Here is a 20639-nt window from a genome sequence, read left to right as displayed (position 1 = left end):
ATCTATGGGATACACATACAGATTGAGATATTCCAAGCAGTGAGGGATTTAGCCACGTTTTCTATTAATCATCACCTAAACCAAATGGTCAAATTTCTGCTCTTCATTACATACATTCAACCCGATTTAGTTCCACAGCTGCACAGGTGTAACAGAGTACAGTTTCTTCCACAGTGTACATATAGTAGTGTCTAAAATTCACTGTCCTACAGAAGTCATAAAAATCACTACCCTAAATAAATGAATTGTGAAGATTTCACACAAAGATGAAAGATTTTTTTTGTATTAATTGATTTGACCACTAAACCAGACTTGACTGGCAGAAGTGTTCAAAGACTTAGAAGCCACAGTAATACATGGTACTAGTTTACTCCATATTTTGGTTAAGAGTAGTAACATTCACATCACAAATACATCCAGGGGTCAAAATTGGAAGTGGCAGAGACTATAATAAAGACTAAATGATTGCCTTTTAGTCTTGCTTTTTCTTTTACATCATCTTCAGAATTTCTTCTTTTCTTTAGTTAAAAAAAAACGTAGAGACAATTTTCTTCCTTGAACACTTTGCACCCCAAGAGTTGGTCCTGACTTAGAAGCCACAGTAATACATGGTACTAGTTTACTCCATATTTTGGTTAAGAGTAGTAACATTCACATCACAAATACATCCAGGGGTCAAAATTGGAAGTGGCAGAGACTATAATAAAGACTAAATGATTGCCTTTTAGTCTTGCTTTTTCTTTTACATCATCTTCAGAATTTCTTCTTTTCTTTAGTTAAAAAAAAACGTAGAGACAATTTTCTTCCTTGAACACTTTGCACCCCAAGAGTTGGTCCTGAATAGTTCCAACTAAATCATATGCTATTTGTATAGTAATATTGATCTATTTGGGTATGCCTCCCCCGCCCACCCCCATCATCATAGTACTTTTAAACATCTCAACAACTAAATAAAGTAAGGAAACACTATTATCCCCGGTGGCTTGCCTACTTTCACACAGGAAGCCTGAAACAGAGCTGTGAACTGAACTTGGGAACCAAACCACTGGATCATTCTTCCTCTATTAATATACTCAGATAATATGTAGCTCAATTCCTATGTACCCAAATGATCATCAAAAGTCAGACGATGGATTCTCCTCAATATTCCCCAAATGAAATGAAATGAAATGAAATGCCAGGTCTGCAGTAAGACTAATGTAATGTTATAAACTACAGCTGCCTGGAAATTTTTCCTTTTTTTTTTTAAATGGGAAAATACCAATTTGACAATCTACATGTTCTGCTGGAATTGTCAGTTTCATCCAATTGTCCAATGGAAACCTGCCTGATTTCCTGAAAGCTCGCCCACCACCGCGCCTGGCAGGCTGCCTTAGACTCAGAGCCAGGTGCCTGGTAGTTCCGGCTGGAGCAGAGGCTCTCCGGGTTTCTAGGTTCCTCCCCTTGTGCAGGGTTCTTGGCAGCCCTAGGATCTTGGGCTTCAGCTGGGGCTTCCGGGCGAGCCGTCAGGAAACAAGGCAGGTTTCCTTGCCAGTCTTATCAATCTCGAAGAAAAGCACTACCTGGAATCATACAGCTATTAAACTAAGAATTGTTATAAGTCAAACCTGAGCCATTACGGGGGATTGATACTACACTGGCTGCCAATAACAAAGTTCACTTTTTGTTTCAGAATTATAAATAAATTAATCAGTACACATTATATTGGCCTATTGTGCAATCAGTAGTGTGGTCAATTAATAGATATCCCCTTTCAGATCACCCCCCAAGAGCTTCACACAAAAACATACAGCAAATTTGACTGCTTTGATTTCTAGATCCCATCCATTTTTTTTGCTTCAAGTGTATGAAAAACAGGAAAGTGATTTGAAGTCACACTGTTTCAATATATGCTCCAGATTCAACTCTGGCAAAGAAGTTACATTGAGGACAATGAAACTGGCAGGCAATCATCCAGGGGGGAAAAAAGGAATGAAAAACAATTCAGTTAAATCCCATCCCATTATGCAGCAAAGCTGTAGGTGCCTGTTTCAAAAACATCTGTTCAGTTCAAATTGAACAAAAGAAATCATGTGCCTGATAATTCTACAGTATATTTAAAGATTGATATCCCACTTCCTGTCACATATTAGCTATTCCCCCCCATTCAACTTCACAAGAACGGTTAACTATCCAGAATAGTAAGAATTGAAGCTAGAATACTGGTGTTTAGGACCACCCACTTCCATAGATTTCACTTGCCATATTTAAGTACATATTGAATAAATGGCATTGAGAAAGCCAGCAAGGCACTCAGATTACCTTGTTCTTGCTGTATAAGATAAGGAAATTAAAATCAATAAATTAGAACACAACCAAGCTGTGGAACTCCACCACAATATGAGGAAAATAGTATAGTAGGGTCTAAGAGGACTAAATATTTATATAGATAATGCATGCCCAGTTATCGTACAGTTAAATATAAAGTTAGAAGAAAGGTTTCAGGATAGTGGCCAACCAATAGATGCTTGGAGTTCAGATGCAATTTCCCTCTCAAGGGACACGGTGGTTCTCGTTCATTATGGGGATTTTTTTTTTTTTTTTTACACTTTTTTCTGAAATATCTGGTCCTGGCTGCTGCTGCTGGAGATACACCTAATGAATTTAGGATACTGCTTAGGGTGACCAGACAGCAAAAGTGAAAAATCGGGACAGGGGGATGAGGGGTAATAGGTGCCTATACAAGAAAAATACCCAAAAATCAGGACTGTCCCTATAAAATCGGGACATCTGGTCACCCTAATACTGCTCTGATCCAGTATGGCATTTCATGTATTTTTACTCATAAGACTGTTATAATGCAAAGTATCAAACTCTACCCTTGATACGAATATTTGCCAAATACAGGAATAGAAAAGGACTGTACACCCTCCCTTCAGCAGACATACATTTAAGAGAGAAAAAGCCAACTCTGTTTTGATCTATAGAGTGAAATTCATCCACTTATATCCTGTTCTCTCTGGGAGATTTTCCAATAGCACTATAACCTACCTCGAAATGGAATTTACTGATCCCTTTAAATCCTCTCTTTCTGCTTCAAGCCATTACTGGGTCGATAAAAATTATGCACAGTGGGTATTTAGACAACAGGGATAAATACTGAATACTCCCAGAAGGGCAGCCTCAGGAGAAATGGGGCATTTCAACCAGTAACTGGAGAAGTGTTGACTAGACTGTAGTACTGTTTTGCTCCTGCTGAGTTTGTAAGATAGACAGACAAAAAATGATCCCTATAAGCTACCCAAGCCTCCTATTACAGAAGTATTTCAAGCTTACTAAAAAGGAGCTGGTTAAAATTATTCACTGCAAATGTCTATTGCTAAGTTGGCCCCTTTTTGCACACTGATCCCAGTTTCTACAAGTATATTAGGTAGTCACAGACTAGTTTACCGGACAAATTTCACACAAAGGCTTATTCATGAATTGTTTGCTTTAGCAGTTCATGGTGTGTGACTGGCCATCTAATACATGATATTGCTTCTGTTCCCTGATTAGATTGACTTTTAATAAAAGCTTAACAAATGAGAAATACTAAATATGACACTTTAGGTATGTATCCCCCTTCTATTTGGAGGTTCCAGATAAGAGTAGGTTTCTCCGGTCCTTAAGGGTCTGCCTATTAACTTGGCAGAAACATGAACAGTCTATAGGAGCAAGGAGCCTGACTGACATGCCCCAGGTAGCCTGCATATGACTGAGACTATCCAGGAACGAGTGATGGGTAGAGCTAGGCAGAAAAAGCTGTTCTCTTTTGCAGAGGAAATCAATATTTTGAAATCTGGTTTTGTTCAGATTTTGAATGAGAAGCCAAAAATTTCAGAAGTCTCCATAAAAGGGAATCAAGCCCCTAGGCAGTCCATTTGGTGTGCTGCTGGGTGAGTGAGCTGGCAGGAAACCAGACACTCGTGATGGAACCCTGCCTCGGTTTGGGTGGAATTCTGTGGAAGTTGAACATCTCAGTGAAACATTTTGATTTTGACTAATCAGCAAATTCTTATAAAAATGTTTTAGCAGAATTGTTTTGATCAGCTTTAGTGCTGAGCCCAGACAGAGAGGGAGTTGGGGAGAAGAAAGTTAACTGCAGGGAGTCTGACTGCTATAAGAGGGGACACTGCTCCTCTGATGCTCTAGAAGGGAAGGAGAGAAGTGTATAGAACCAGTGGTGCTCCAGGAGAGGGCATATGGCATAACTTTTCAGATGAATCATTCGTTCTGAAGTCCAAGAAAATTCAGCATTCATGTACGTTTTCATGACCACCAAGCACCCATCGGAATACTTGCCAACAACGAACAATATAACCCCATTCAAAAAAACCAATGAAACCAAGCTGCCAAACTTACAGCATCTATTCACTAATTATTTCTGTAGCCTTCATCCAGCTGTACTTACTGACTAGGCCACATAAAGTCATGTCAGGAACCAGACACCAACTAAGAGGAGACATTTCAGAGTTCAGGATCCTAACTGTATGTTTTGGAATGCTGGTGTGCGGTGGTAACTCTGCAGGGCTGGTGTGCAAGAGTGTGATGCTCATACACCCTGGTGAACAGCTCTGGGCCCAGAAGGCCCAGCCTAGCCACAGCCACTTCTTATGCTCACACTGGAGGTGGGGCTCAAAAGGGAGCAGCTCAGCTCAGTCTGAGTGCAGAGTTCTGTACTGCAAGCTGCTGAAGAGAAGCTGCTGGGACTCCATGTGGCAGAGACCAGGCCCCACTGCTGAGCCGCCATAAGCCCTTTACCCCACGGAGGCCGGGAACAAAGGACTGCCACTAATAGAGGCAGAGCACAGAGAACTCCAGAAGGAATTCAGAAACAGATCAGTGGCATTGATGGAAGAACAAAAGCCAAGATAGGAAGTGACCCAGGCATAAGAGCATCTGTCCCTCGACCACATATCTGAGCTATTATTCACAGGGGCTTTAAATTTAAAGAACAATGTAAAGGTGCGGGACTCACCACTGCTGCGCCTCCTGCTGGTTGTTGGGAATTAGCTCTTTTCCAGCCTGGGCGCCCTCTGCAGGCCAGTGTCCCTCTCTGGGAAACCCCCCAGTCATCACTGGGGCAGGCCAGTGTCCCGCTTGTAGCTAGCCCCGTGTCCCTCCCGGACCCGGTGCCCCTTTACACTGGGGCTGCCTCCTAGCAATACCCTCACCAGTCAACCCTGGGGCAGGCTGCAGTGTAAAAGCCACTCATCATAGGCAAGGGGGTTTGGACCTGCTGCCTTCCTCTGCCTCCCAGTACCTCTGTGGGCCTTGGACCAGGCCCTGCAGCCTGGGGAGTTGCCAGCCTGGAGCTCCCCTGCTCCTCTGGCTCTCCCCAGCCCTGATTCACTTCCAGTACCCGTTCTGCAGGCAGCCAGGGCCTGCTCTCTCCCAGCCTAGAGAGAGTCTCTTTTGGGCCTCTGGCTCCCAGCTTTTTCATACAGGCCAGCTGTGGCTTTATTGGGGGATGGCCCAGTTGCGGCCGCTTCCCCAAGCAGCCCAGCTTAGCAGCTCTCAGCCCCAACCTTCTCCCAGGGCTAACTTAATCCCTTTTTCCGCGGGAGTGGGGGAGCCGCCCCACTACAAACAACATTAAGAAATAGCTACTACATTTCAATTCATGCCACAATACTTGATGTTTTCTCTGAAGTACATCAGATGGCATGGAGAATGGGCCAAACCCAGCAATCCTTACTCAGGTAAAACTCACACTGACATCACATAAAAGGCCACACTTCAAGACTGTTGCATACATGTTGGCTTCAATGGAAGTTCTGCCCAGATAAGGCCCGTAGCCATGCAGGGAACCCTTCAGGCACTGATACCTCAAGTGCTGTGCTACTCCATACAGGTCTGATCCCCCACTCTCTGCTCAGTTCAATCCAGCACACCAGGCAACAGTGCTCTAGTAAGCTAAGAAAAGTGTGGGGGGCACGCTTACCCTCACCCTCTGGGAGGCCTTCATCCTCTATTACTGAAGACACTTAGTATGATGCACCTGCTCAGTCCTATCAGACAGTCCCTTCTGGCAAACCAGAGGCGGTGGCTCCTGAAAGAAGCTGGTAGCTCTGCTTCTGAGACCCCTTTAGCTGCTATTCTTCCCTTTTCCTTGCTATACACAAGGGCAGGGAGCATGAGCATGAACAGAAAGCAAGAAGATGATTCCAGGTGCACAGAGCAGTGGGAGAGAGGAGCAGAGGACAGAGGAGTAGAGTACATGGTAGAGTTGGAAGCTGAGATCACTGATTCAACAGATGGCTCAGGAAGGATTTGAGATCAGCGAATCACTTTCAAAATTGGGTGTTCTTAGCGGTGCGAGTGCTAGAGCAAGTGTGAAAAGCTAAATCAGAGTGGACACAGAGGTGCTTGGGGAAGACCAGGTCAAGAGGACACTCGTAAGGCGAATGTGGGAGTCGTAGCGCTGTTGAAAAATCAAAGATGTGAGGGGCTGGTGAGTGAGTGAGATCAAGCCATAGAAGAACGTGGAGTTAGCTCCAGTGTGAGAATACACGAGGATTTGGAGGAAGAGGAGAGAGAGCAAAGAGTGTATTCTAATGAGGAAAAAAATGATAAGAGTGGAAGTAAATATCCAACCTGTAACCTAGCAGGGGACAGAGTGCTATTGAGCATGTAGTTTTTTGCTTCCCTACAAAAATCCAGGTCTGGTTAGGAGGCATGTAACACCACAGCTAGGAGAGCCTTTGAAACCAGAGTAGAACATTTATATTAGCAAGAATGTGAAGTTTAGCAGATGCACCAGCAATTTACCAGGCTTCAAGTAAGATATACTAAGAAATTGAAAGTTCAGTGCTGTAGGAGCCGATAGTCTTCTAAACTCAAACCTAGCCAGTTTTCAGTCACGTAGCAGCATGCCGTTTGTACATTTTGAGCAGGGCACTGCAAAGGCTAAAACCAGTTCTGCTTACAGCAAAAACATTTGTCCCTAAAGGCTCTTAGAGTGACAGTTCAGAAGTGTGCACAAAGCATGCTTTACGTTTTTTTAAACAGAACAGAAAAATACAGCCATTTGCAGATTAAAAACCTCTAGCTGTCTTAGTAGCAGCACGCCACTACTGATACGATTAAAGAAGCACACAATCTTTTTGAAGATAGTTGTCAACTTGGGACTCTCCAAAACTCCAAGCTAGTTCATTGCCAAAAAGCCACAGGTATACAAAACAAAGAAAAAAATCCAGCTGAAGAGTAAATTCAACATCCATATTAGAGTAATCTCAAATTGCACTGTATGTTCACAAGTGTTTCAAATTATTTTACTTAGTAGCAACATTTAAGTGACCATATTTTTAGAAGAGAGACCATAACTGAGAACAATAAGCAACAGGGAGGTGCTGTAAAGGAGATACAGGTGTTTGGAATAAAAAAAAAAAAAAAAGAGTTGCTTTTTATATGGGGGGGGGGAAGATGTCTCAGGGTTGAGGGGAGAGAAGGGAAGGGAGGACTTAAAGCCTTCTCTTCATGAGATAACATGTCACTCAGATGAAACGCAGAGAAAGCCAAAATCTGTTTTGCAGAGATCCTGATATGTTAGTACAACAGTGGCACTCCTGCCATAGTGGGACACTGCCTGCATTTATGTTTATTCATACAGAACACTTAGGGCATATCCACACTTACTGCGGCGATCAATGCACTGGGGGGGTGGCGATTTAGCGGGTCTAATGAAGACCCGCTAAATCGACCACAGATTGCTCTTCTGTCAATTCCGGTATTCCACCAGAATGAGAGGAATAAGGTAAGTCGATGGGAGAGTTTCTCCCATTGATGCAGCGCGATGTAGATACCGCGGTAAATTGACCTAAGCTACATCGACTCCAGTTACATTATTCACATAGCTGGAGTTGCTTAACTTACGTCAACTTACCCCTGTAGTGTAGACGGGGCCTTAGGTAGCAGCAAAAGATGCTCAACAAACGCAAGTCATAGCATGGGGAAATTCCTTGATACATATACTGATTGCTGCACTGTAGTATAGAGTGTTAGAGTCCCATTCCACTGTCCCCATCCCCATAAAAATCCCACACCACACCTTCTCATCAAATTATTCTTTTAGCTTAAAGCAGCAACTTAAAACAATGGAGGCAATATGTTGCATCACAGGAGCAGGAAGGAAGTCTAACAGTCAAGTGTGGTCACAAGCAGAGAGAGAACCCTTTATTCCACTCCAGCAGACTCTTATATACACAATTATATTAGGCAATCAGGCAACAACTAACAGGTTAATTAGATCTACACAGGCACAGCTGTAACCTCATAGGATAATTATCATCCTACACACCTGTCTAACTTTCCCAACACAATCAACTCATCCCAGAAGCCCAAACATCTCACATTCCTTTTCCCACATCTCCCCCCTGTATTCAAAATCAAAAGGAAAGGAAAAAGGAAAAAAGAAAAGAGAAGAATAAAGGTGTTAGCAAAACATTTCCAACTCATGACAGCATAACACTATAATCTATCACAAACCAAAATTAAAACTTTATAAAACCAACCTATGACCATGCAATCCTTAACATATCACAGATTAATTAGCTACACATTATAACATTTATCACAGAAGACACAACTTCCAAAACCTTTCTTAAATCCTTAACATGAAAAAAGGATTTAATTTTCATATTAGCAAAGGTAGAAACACCAAACAAACAAAAACAGAACACAACAAACAAATGATGTAAATTCTGCAGGATTCCCCCCTCTCTATTAAATTACCAAAATATCCCTCAAGTGTCAGGTGATCAAACTGACACTGAGGGTGGGGGAATTCTAAAGAAAACACATCAAACCACATAACACAACAATAATTCTGGCCAGAAAACAGACAACACAAAACAACAATTTTTTTTTTTTTTTTTTTTTTTTTTTTTTTAAAAACTCTAAATAATAATTGCATGGTACACTGAATGCTATACAGCCAACACAAAATCTCTTTCAGACACAGCAAAAATCATTTCAAACAAGAAAAATCCTGACAGAGCTAGCAAATAGTTCTCCTCCGGGGGCTCTGGTTCCACGGCGATCTTTGCATCTCAACCAGTCTCACATTCTCTGTGTTACACAATCAGCACAAGCGAGACATTAGTGCAGAGGAAACAAGTCAGATGTACATAATAAAGCTCCCAGCAGGTGTGCACTCCCTGCTCCAGGAACAACACTTGCACCTCATCGTTCAGCTGATTGTGCTGCTCTATCAAGCCAGCGCACTCCCGCCCGCCATAGGCGATGCAAACTCTCTGTCCTGGATGGAGCTGTGAGCGGTTCAGGTCTGGGAAGCTGGGCATTTTTTTTTTTTTTTTTCCTCTTTTTCAGGCAACCGATACTATAGCCCGCAGCTTCTCCGCCATTTGTTGCATCACATCGGGGTCACCATTTGTTGCATCACAGGAGCAGGAAGGAAGTCTAACAGTCAAGTGTGGTCACAAGCAGAGAGAGAACCCTTTATTCCACTCCAGCAGACTCTTATATACACAATTATATTAGGCAATCAGGCAACAACTAACAGGTTAATTAGATCTACACAGGCACAGCTGTAACCTCATAGGATAATTATCATCCTACACACCTGTCTAACTTTCCCAACACAATCAACTCGTCCCAGAAGCCCAAACATCTCACATTCCTTTTCCCACAGCAATACAGTTAAGAAAACTATTTTACCTGTAGGATGTTCTTCAATCCAGGCCTGCAGGTACATGAAGAGGAGTAGACCTGCTACTCCAAACATCAATACAGTCACAAAGACTTGTCTCAGGTTCATGACCCTGTCAGAGGGCTGCATTTCAGCTCCTTTCAGAAAGCTGCATGATTCACTTTCTAATAGGTTCTTAATTTAGCTGTATCTTCTTTAGCATCCTTTCCTTTGAGACAGCAACCTGGAATAAAAAAAGGACACAAGAACTAGCTGTATCTCTTAAGTGGCTTTTCTTCAGGAGAACCTGTGTAAATACAAAGCATAATGGTTACGTAAGCTACTAAGTGAGGGGGACTGGGAACACTTGAGTTTATGTCCATAGTCCTAACAATTTTTCCATAATACCGACACTCCCCAATGAATCTCAAAGACAAATCATTTTTTTCTAGAGTGAAGGCAAAAATCCATTCATAACGCCAGAGTATTCATGCTCTGTGACTGTGCAATATGGAGAGTCAAGGGAGGGGGAGGAAATCAACCCCACAACCTGAAGCCAAGTCCAGCTTCCCCACAATACAGCTCCCCACAATCTGTCATTTCATCCTATTAGCTATAAAACTAAAGGACATAGTGCTTCCATAGCAGTTGTGGAGAATGTTGGGTTATTAAATCCATGCAGTTGAGAATCTTGTGGCTCCTCTTCTTGTTCCAGTCCAGTCTTTTATAGACTACACAAGGCAAGTGTGAAGAGCCTTTCCACAGCAAGTAAGGGACAGACAGTCACCCTTGCACAGCTGGTCAAATGTAGCCTTCTCTAAACCAGTAAGAACCTATATCAGATTATATAACTCAGCCTGAAGTGACGAGAACTAATGGAATTTTAAATCTGGCCACTTTGCAATCATTACTAATCAGGGCCGGTGCAAGGAAGTGTCGCACCCTAGGTGAAACTTCCACCTTGCGGGCCCCCCTCCCACAGCCCTGTAGCAGCTCCCCGCCCCCCCCGAGGGCCCCCCCAGCCCTCTGCTCTGCATCCTCCCCGAGCACACTGCCCCCGCTCTAATTCTCCCGCCTCCCAGGCTTGCGGTGCCAAACAGCTGATTGGCACTGCAAGCCTGGGAGGCCAGAGAAGTGGACCAGCACTGCGCTCCGGGAGGAACTGCTGTAAAAAAATAAAAATAAAAATAAAAAATAAATAAAAATTGGGGCACTGCTTTTTGGTGCCCCCAAATCTTGACGCCCTAGGCAATCGCCTAATTCGCCTTAATGGTAGCACCGGCCCTGTTACTAATATATGGTGGAGGGAGAAGAGAAACAGACTAAAAGCCTGAGTCTTGCCATCGACTTCCCTGGTAGCAGAATCGAGTTCAAAACTTGGCTGAAAAATTCTTATTTCTTGTATGGCACAGAGCCACAGGAGAAGGAAATTGTTTATTTAACAACCATCACCTGCCACTCAAAAGCTGATGTTAAGAGTTCATCAAAGTAAGGTACAAAAGGTTTTATACAATATAAATGTAAAGCTTCTTAAAGTGAATTAGAATGTGCTGGATTTTGAAAGCAATGGAGTACAATGTAGAAGTACATGTTAAATTAGATTGCAGAGCAAATAAAAATATTCTGAAATTCAGTACAATGAAGCCCTTGTAAATGAATATCTGATAAAATACACTTTTAGCAGACTAAAGCAAAAATACAATGAAAACTTTAGCTTTCAGAGGACACGAGTAACCAACTGAAGCAGTGTTTTAAAATGAGCACTCAGTTAAAGGAATAAGTCTATTCCTAGTGTGTGCGTGTTTGTGGAAACAAAAGTAGCAGGTATTTAACAAGTCATACTTGAATGACAAAAGCATTATATAAGCTTTCCAGCGAAATGCAGAACTTCATCTGATTCACAAAAAGAAAGAGAAAATATTAACCTATTTCAATAACTCAGTGCTTTCACACATATAAACTTTGACTTTACTGTGTATGAAAGCTTAATCTTCACCTAGCACATTTTAGTATGGACATACCTATTGTTTATGGGAAGCTCATGTTAAATTCTAAATGTGTGTTAAGTAAAGTGATGTTCAGAACTTGAACATACTTTGTCAAGTATAATTTTTTCCTTTCAACTCTGTGCCATTAAAATTAGGGCTGTTGATTAAACACAGTTAACGCACGTGGTTAACTCAAAAAAATTAACTGTGATTAAAAAAATTAATTGCGATTAACTGCACTGTTAAACAATAGAATACCAATTGAAATTTATTAAATATTTTTGTATGTTTTTCTACATTTCTATTACAACACAGAATACAAAGTATGCAGAGCTCACTTTATTTTTGATTAAATATTTGCACTGTAAAAATGATAAAAGAAATCCTATTTTTCAATTCACCTCATCCAAGTATTGTTGTGCAATCTCTTCATCGTGAAAGTGTAACTTACAAATGTGGATTTTTTTTGTTACATAACTGCACTCAAAACCAAAACAATGTAAAACTTTAGAGCCTACAAGTCTACTCAGTCCTACTTCTTGTTCAGCCAATTGCTAAGACAAACAAATTTGTTTACATTTATGGGAGATACTGCTGCCTGCTTCTTATTTACGTCATCACCTGAAAGTGAGAACAGGCATTCACATTGCACTTTTGTAGCCTATTTACGTGCCAGATATGCTAAATATTCATATGCCCCTTCATGCTTTGGCCACCATTCCACAAGACATGCTTCCATTCTGATGATGCTCATTAAAATAATAATGCATTAATTAAATTTGTGACTGAACTCCTTGGGGGAGAATTGTACGCCTCCTATTCTGTTTTACCTGCATTCTGCTCTATATTTCATGTTATAACAGTCTTGGATAACGACCCAGCACACTTCCGTTTCAAGAACACTTTCACAACAGATTTGACAAACACAAAAAGGGTACCAATGTGAGATTTCTAAGGATAGATACAGCTCTCGATCCACGATTTAAGAATCTGAAGTGCCTTCCAAAATCTGAGAGGGAAAAGGTGTGGAAAATGCTTTTAGAAGTCTTAAAAGAGCAACACTCTGATGCAGAAACTACAGAACCCGAACCACCAAAAAAGAAAATCAACCTTCTCCTAGTGACATCTGACTCAGATGATGAAAATGAACATGCGTTGGTCTGCTCTGCTTTGGATTGTTATCGAGCAGAACTCATCATCAGTATGGACACATGCATCCTGGAATGGTGGTTGAAGCATTAAGGGACATATGAATCTCTAGCATCTCTGGCAAATAAATATCTTGCGACACCAGCTACAACAGTGCCATGCGAACGCCTGTTCTCATTTTCAGGTCACATTGTAAACAAGACATGGGCAGCATTATCTCCTGCAAACTGTAAAACTTGTTTGTCTGAGCAATTGGCTGAAGTAGGACTGAGTGGACTTGTAGGTTCTAAAGTTTTACATTCTTTTATTTTTGCATGCAGTTATTTTGTGTACATAATTCTACATTTGTAAGTTCAACTTTCATTCAAAAGAGATTGCACTACAGTACTTATATTGGATGAACTGAAATATACGATTTCTTATTTTTTACCATGCAAATATTTGTAATAAAAAATAAATATAAAGTGAGCACTGTATACTTTGTATTCAGTGTTGTAATAGAAGTCAATATATTTGAAAGTGTAGAAAACATCCAAAAACATTTAAATAAATGGTTTTCTATTAACAACAGTGTGATTAATCGTGCAATTGATTTTTTTTATTGCTTGACAGCCCCAATTAAAATACTTTGTAAAGTACAATGAAAAGTGCTTGCAAACCTGTTAGCTTAAATTTAAAGTATATCTCAAGGTCATATTTGCCATTTTATGCATTATACCTATGAAGAATGTAGATGCCTAGACACAAGTGTGACAGACACCATTTTGAACTTATACTCTGGCTGATTTTTTTTGTATATGTCATGAAACAACTAGTTCAGACATGGAACACTTTTTTGTGTATTCCTTTCTGGTTAACTAACATGCAGAGCTGACAATGACAGCCTGCCATCTCCTGCTATGGAAGCTATTTCCACTTCCGGCTACCGATATGGTACAGTGCCTGACTATGAATGGTAGTAAGAAACTGGTGGAAGGAGAAACCATACTAAAAACATGCTGAATATAAAGGAAGTAACATTGAACTGCTTCTAGAATGGTGGGGGAGGTGGGAACCCACTCCTCCATTCTTTTAACTAGGAGGTTCTTCCCATTCAACCTCTTTCCCCATGGTGCTCCCAGTGTTCTCACCCCTTCAGTCTCTTTAGGGGTGAAGGGGAGACCCAGACCAAGACTAGTTATTTTTGCCACTCCCTGGACCTGAACTTTAGCCACCAAAACACATGTGCTGTATTCATATCCATAGGATTAGCTCTGACAAACAGAAGCATTCCTGCTTCATAGAGTTGGGATCCCTTTCTGGTTATAAGGAGAAACAATTAATTCAATCGCCCACAGAAAGCTGCGTTATTTACATAACATTGATATTCGTTTGGATAAGAACTCAGAACAAAACAAGTAACATTTTTTGATGCTCAGCAAGTCTGAATGCATAATGGTAAGAAACATGTTCTCTAGCAGTTACCAGGCCCTGAGCTTTTTTGGTAAAGTTACTGGGGATGCATAGCTGTGTGTGTCTTATGACAATAAAGCCAAACAACCAGAATACATGCACTGAATGGGAATTTCTCTCACAAATAACCAAACGTACAGTTTTCTTGCTTCTCTTTCCCGTCCCTTTTTCTCTGATCATATGGGACTGACTGGAACCAAACCTTGAGAATTAACGTAATATTTGGGGTTTACGAGAAACATTTTATTAGGAGACTTAGAGTGTCTACACTACCCACCGGACTGGCGGCTAGTGATTGATCTATCGCGTCTCGTCTAGACGCAATAAATCGATCCCCAAAGGTGCTCCCCGTTGACTCTGGAACTCCACCAGGGCAAGAGGCAAAAGCGGAGTCGATGGGGGGGGCGACGGCCGTCGATCCCGCGCCGCAAGGACGTGAAGTCAGTCAATCTAAGATACGTTGACTTCAGCTACACTATTCTCATAGCTGAAGTTGCGTATCTTAGATCGATCCCCACCCCGTGCAGACCAGGCCTTAGGTGAAAGTGTGCCTCCAATGGCTTGCGCTGCCAGTATAGCCCTTTCAGTGACATGGTTCAATCATGTAGGAAGATACCTAGTATTACTTCTGATGATACCAGACTAAGGTAATCCATTAATAAGAAAAGCAAACATCTTGCTATCGGGACAATATCTGCTTTAATGCTGTGAATTCCACATTGTTTTCTTTAGAGAAATCTCAGGATGCACTCCCATATATTTTTTTTATTTGTCGAAGAAAGCTGAGGCGGGGGGAGAGAAATTACACAAATTAGCATTAGTCATGGTGTGTTAGGAGTATACCCATCTCACAAGAACAGTATCAATTAAAGTCTGTACAATTATCTTTTTATTGAGATCTCACTACATGCGTTGTTTTAAATTGTGTGTTCATGTTTAAACCACATTTCACTTCAGACAGCGCAGCTCAGACTATTATGTGCACAGTGAACAGAGCCTTACAGCTACACTATACAATTTTAAAACTGCCTAGCCTGAATAATTAGTGCAATTTAGTTAACTCAATGATTTGTAATCTATATATGAAAAATCAGAGGGGTAGTTAAAATAAAACCTCTGCGTCTACAAATCTACTGCAGAACATTTTAAGCAGCCACAATGACACTGTGACAGATTATCCCCTTTGGCATTAAAAACTGCAGGAGGGGGACAACTCTCCCCCCCAACAAAGAGGAACTCTCTGGAAGGATTACCTCAGAGATTAGCCCCCACTGCTTATTGAGGGGATGGGATGGTTGCTCCTCCCCCATGACAAAGCTTACTCTAACATCAGTGGAGCCATCTGTGTGGAGCCCGTGTCCCCACTAGCTGTAACCCCAGGCCACCCTCTATTCCTAATTCCTTGGCCATGTGGCTCCAGTAGAAATATACTATCAGGGACTCCGCCCTGACCTCAACTACTCCAGGCAATCTTGGGAGTGGAGGCTATGGGGTAATGTTAATGCAACTGAGAGACTTGTGCCCCCTACCCCTCCAAGCCAACTCCACTTTTCCCTCAGCCCAGTCTGACTCTCCAAGCAAACCCTTGGATATACAGGTTCGGGGCTCCACAAGATCCAAGAAAGGTGGAGGGGGAAGGGATGACATAGTGCCATGGGAGCCCCCAAACCCCGCTTCTGCGCAAAGGAGGAATGAGCCAAGTCTGGCTAACCAGTCTCAAGTCCTGCCAGAATGCTCCAGGATGCCATCCCAGCACCCTTTTGGGGACCCAGACTGGCATGTTATGGCTCTTCTGTTATTTCCATACCAGCACTCCTCAACTGCAGCACTCACCCGGGGGTGGTGAACCTCTCCTGCACAGATCAAGAGGGTCACAATCTGCCCCATTGACTTCAATAAAGGCAGTTATGGAGGAATTCTATAGTTAGGCCTAGTCTACACTGGGGAAGGGGTGTCGAACTAAAGCACGCAAGTTCAGCTACGCGAATAGACGCCGCGGGATCGAAGTCTGTGGATCCCCCGTTGACTCCGCCACCGCCGTTCGCGGTGGTGGAGTTCCGGAGTCGACGGGAGCGCGTTCAGAGTTTGATATATCGCGTCTAGATGAGACGCGATATATCGAACTCCGAGAAGTCGATCACTACCCGGCGACCCGGGCGGGTAGTATGGACGTACCCTAAGATACATACCAAAAAGTTTAGACATTAGAGGCCTAGGAGACATAACCATATGTTGTTCAGATCTGTAAGTGATACAGAAAGCTAGAAGAACAGAAGTGCACATATCAGTTTTCAGCACTGAACTCCAAGGGTAATCAGCAACAAGTTTTCAGTTACTGCGTTTGAAATGAGAGCTTAGAAATTTTATAGTGGGCCCATATTAACTTTTAATATTTCAAGTTCTTTTAAGAGCAAAAGTATTTAGTAACATTGTCATATTTAACAAGAAACCTCCCACTCCATTAATATACAGTCATTTTATTTTTCCTCCCTTCAGATTTTAGGTCTAATCCAGAGAAGTACATCCCATTGCAGGATAAGCACCACCTGGTAAAATACTCTGGGCACCAGCACCCAGCAGAAATGAGGGAAAGCAGCTCCTGATGCCTCTGCCACAACTTCTAAGTAATCCCATTTTATTCAGTCCTCACTCTTTCCCTTCCCCTTAAGCAACACTCTTGTCCTGGAACTACGTGGCACATCCCAGTTCTGTCTTCACTAGAGATATTTGACACTCATATCACTTTTTTGATTCCTAGCATGCAAGTCCACATGAAAATCTGGTGGTAGCCAGAGCATACAGCAGCTGAGTAACTCCTACTTTCAAACCTCCCTATAACTGCCACATCACAACCCCAAAAATCAAAATCAACACAGAAACAGAGTGAAAGAAACTTAAATAGTAAACTAGAGAAGTTTGGCAACACTGTCTCTCCACCCCCCCCCACAACTTGGTATTCTCCTGAAAAACAGAAAAGGACAAAGATTAACCATTAGAGAGATGGACACAGACACTGAGACAATCCCATCCCTGTGCATTTATTTTACTGGTCGTTGCCACAGATGTCCACCCACTACTTCAGTGGTTCCTCACACACTCCTAAAAACAGAAAGCAGAACAGGGTCATTACTTGAAAGATACATAGTAGAGCTATCACAACCCCTCATACCACAGATGAAGCCATGAGGGTGACCAGACAGCAAGTGTGAAAAATTGGGACGGGGCGGGGGGGGTAATAGGCTTCTTCTATATAAGAAAAAGCCTCAAATATCAGAACTATCCCTATAAAAATCGGGACATCTGGTCACCCTAGAAGCCACTTACCTTTTCATAATCCCCCAGCACACACTCATTTTTCCCTAGCCTTCCCCAAAGAACAGTGTGTCTCTTAGTGACTCCATTGTAGTGCTCTGGCATGCTGGGGAGAACTTTCTGGGCTCCATGGAGGGATGTCCTCCTGGACACTGGCCCAGCCCATTTCCTTCTCTGTATCCTAGAAACAAGAAGTTAAAAAGCTGTTTGTTAGTTCAGCAACAAGAACCAAGGAACAAAAGTTACTGAAGCAATTCAAAAGAAAAAGAGAAATCCAGCTCCTCACCTTTTCAACTACGGAAACTCAAAAGGTCATATGCCAGACCTCCGGGAACACAGGTGGGAGGAAAGGGCTGACACTCTACCATAGCAACTTCAAGTGGAAGGTCATAGCCCTAGCCCTTCATAACACACGTGGCTCCTCATACTGGACAGAGCTATTCTTATCAGTCATTGGAACAAATCAAAATTGTGAACATGTGCACTATTCACCATTGCTATCTTCCTGCTCCCGGAACCTAGCTGAGCACTCTGGGATAGATGCAATAGCTCAGACGCTGAAAAGTTTGCAACAAGTGCTGAACGTGGACATAGTGCACTGTGGGTAAGCAAAACAGGATACCCGATTAAAATTTAAAAAAAAAAAAAAGTTCCAGCTTAAGGATCCAAATTTTAAGTGGTTCATAGATCATCATTTAGTCAGGCCTGCTGTATAACAGTGTACTGATGTATTTACACATATGTATGTAAATCTCCTGAATTAGTTACTGCTTCAAGTTCAGAAAGAGCATATCTTTCTAAAAGAACCAATCTTGATTTTAAAAAGTTTCCAGTAATGGAGAATCCACCATGACACGGTGTTAATTCCCTTCATTGTTCAAAATTTGCACCTTATTTCTGGTTCAACTTTCAGCCATTGGACTTGTATCACCTACCTCTCCTGGAATATAAAAGTGAGGAATTTAGAGGATTTCTTTGACATATTGGATGATTTAGGCTTCAGTTTCTCACCTTCCATGCTCATTCTCCTTTTTGTGTTCTGTGGAGTCTCTTTAGCTCCAAGGTGTCGATTCAGTTGCAGGCATACATTTCTCTTCAAGAGCAGGATTTTTTCTTTTTTTTTTTACAACTGCTAATTAGAGGCATTGAACTAAAAGGCAGTGAAGCAGTCAAATAGTACAGGTACATGGCAGCCATTTTGATTGCACGGGAACCCAGTGGAGGCAGAAGTATGAGGGGGTGGAGAAGAAAGCGGACCATCAACAGTTCTTCAAATTGCTAGACCAGTTGTAATACAGCCATGCCCGAATGTAACTAAAGGCATCATTTGGCTTTCAGAACCCTTATTACCAGCAATATTATATTGTGAGTAAGGAAGCCAACATAACTTTCATAGAGCTCAGAATGAAGAAAAAGATCTTGAGTTATAAAGTTCCACATTTGACGTGGACTTTGAAACAAAAATGGATCTTCAAATGACAATTCCAAGTCACTTGAAAGAGTAAAGCTTAAAAAAAAAAAAAACCACCCACACACAAACAGAACCCCTCCAATTCCTACAGCTTGAAAAAAATATTAAGGCTTCAAGAACACTCAGGAAATTCCAAATATAAACATTACCAGAGCAAGCTCAGCTGCACACATATTTAGCATTTTTCTATTTCACTTTCCCTTATTACAGTGTAAACCTTAATACCATTATAGCAATTATGCCTTGTTATTATTGCACTTTATACCATGCCATATATTGTATAGGATGAATGGTATACAGAAGGTAAACCATGTGCTTCTATTTACCCTATCTTTGGGATATGACTTCGCAGTTCAGTGTATTATTGCACCTATCCCTTAAATGCTTCATATATAAGAAATTCACATTAATCAATCAGTAAACAAAAATCATTTCAGGAGAGAAACAATTATTTGTCTCATTTCATGAGATTTTTCTTCTCTACGGGGACTATGTAAAGGAAGAGGGGACAGTGATAAGCATAGAAAGCAGTACTTTCTTCTTCAATCATGATTAGGGGAATTGGGTAGATGCTGTAAATAATCATAAAAAGCTTAATTTCTGCCTTGAAGATCTTACAGTTAAATTTATGTCAAGGCACAAGGAAGTGTAATAAACAATAGGAGGGAACGTGGGAGGTAGAGCAGTAATCAAGACACATGCTTGTTTAAAAACACCTGAGGCTCCAATCCTGCAAGCACTTATACAAATACTTAATTTTAGACAATGGGATTAGCACGCGTAAAGTCAAAAACATGTTTAAACATTTGCAGGATTGGAGTGTGTGTGTATAACTAGATAGACAGAAAGCAAAATCTTTCCATAATTTCTATACATTCAAATAGGGGGTCTTGTTTATTGACTGCAGTGAATCAAAGTGGTATTAGTATGCCAAGATGACTTGCTTTTTGCCCCAATCACTCACTTTGCTGTCCAAAAAACTATCCAGGGAACATTATCTAGTCTTTTATTTTTGAACTCAGGTCCTGAATTCTAGGTTTCTGCTGTGCAACAATATTTGCAAAAAAAAAAAAAAAAAAAAAAAAAAAGAAGTCAGTAGAAAGGTAGGAGGTTTGTACCTTTCCACTCAGTTCACTTGTCACAGAATAACGTAACGTAGCTACAGAGTCTCTTTAACTTCTTAATGACATAATTTGTCCATAACACATTGATGTCCCTAAAAAAAACCAAACAAGTCTCCCTTCTGCTCCTTTCTCTCCCCCCAAAAACCCACTAAACCAACCCAGTTCACTTTCCTTTATTATTTCCACGAAGATTTTTTTGAAGTGTTTTTCACTGTTGAGTTGCCACTTGAATGCCGCTAAAATACATAATAAAGAATTAGTTACATTTAAAATGACAATGATATAAATCATTTGCACACACTGAACAAAACTGTAAGGGAAAACAGCAAAACTGAACTCAAGAGTTGTGAAGTGACTATAGTATTATACAACACCGGTTATGTGAAAATACCTTCTGGTTCCTAGAATGATTAAATAGTAAGTTTACATCAAGACTTAGATAAATTGTCTCGATTCTGAGGTACTCTCTACATGTC

At 41.4% G+C, this 20639-nt stretch overlaps 1 protein-coding gene across 1 annotated transcript in view; it reads right to left on the bottom strand.

Moving 5' to 3' along the window:
* CHST9 (carbohydrate sulfotransferase 9) overlaps positions 1–20639 on the bottom strand; it is a 130720-nt gene that overhangs the window by 109131 nt on the left and 950 nt on the right. Inside the window, exon 2 of the mRNA XM_045003286.1 lies at positions 9697–9911. Within this exon, the coding sequence (XP_044859221.1) occupies positions 9697–9817 (121 nt within the window). The 5' untranslated portion in view covers positions 9818–9911. The remainder of the gene's footprint in view (positions 1–9696; positions 9912–20639) is intronic.

This window comes from Mauremys mutica, chromosome 2 (genome assembly GCF_020497125.1).
Source record: "Mauremys mutica isolate MM-2020 ecotype Southern chromosome 2, ASM2049712v1, whole genome shotgun sequence".
NCBI lineage: Eukaryota > Metazoa > Chordata > Testudines > Geoemydidae > Mauremys > Mauremys mutica.
This window is presented reverse-complemented; position numbering and strand designations above follow the sequence as displayed.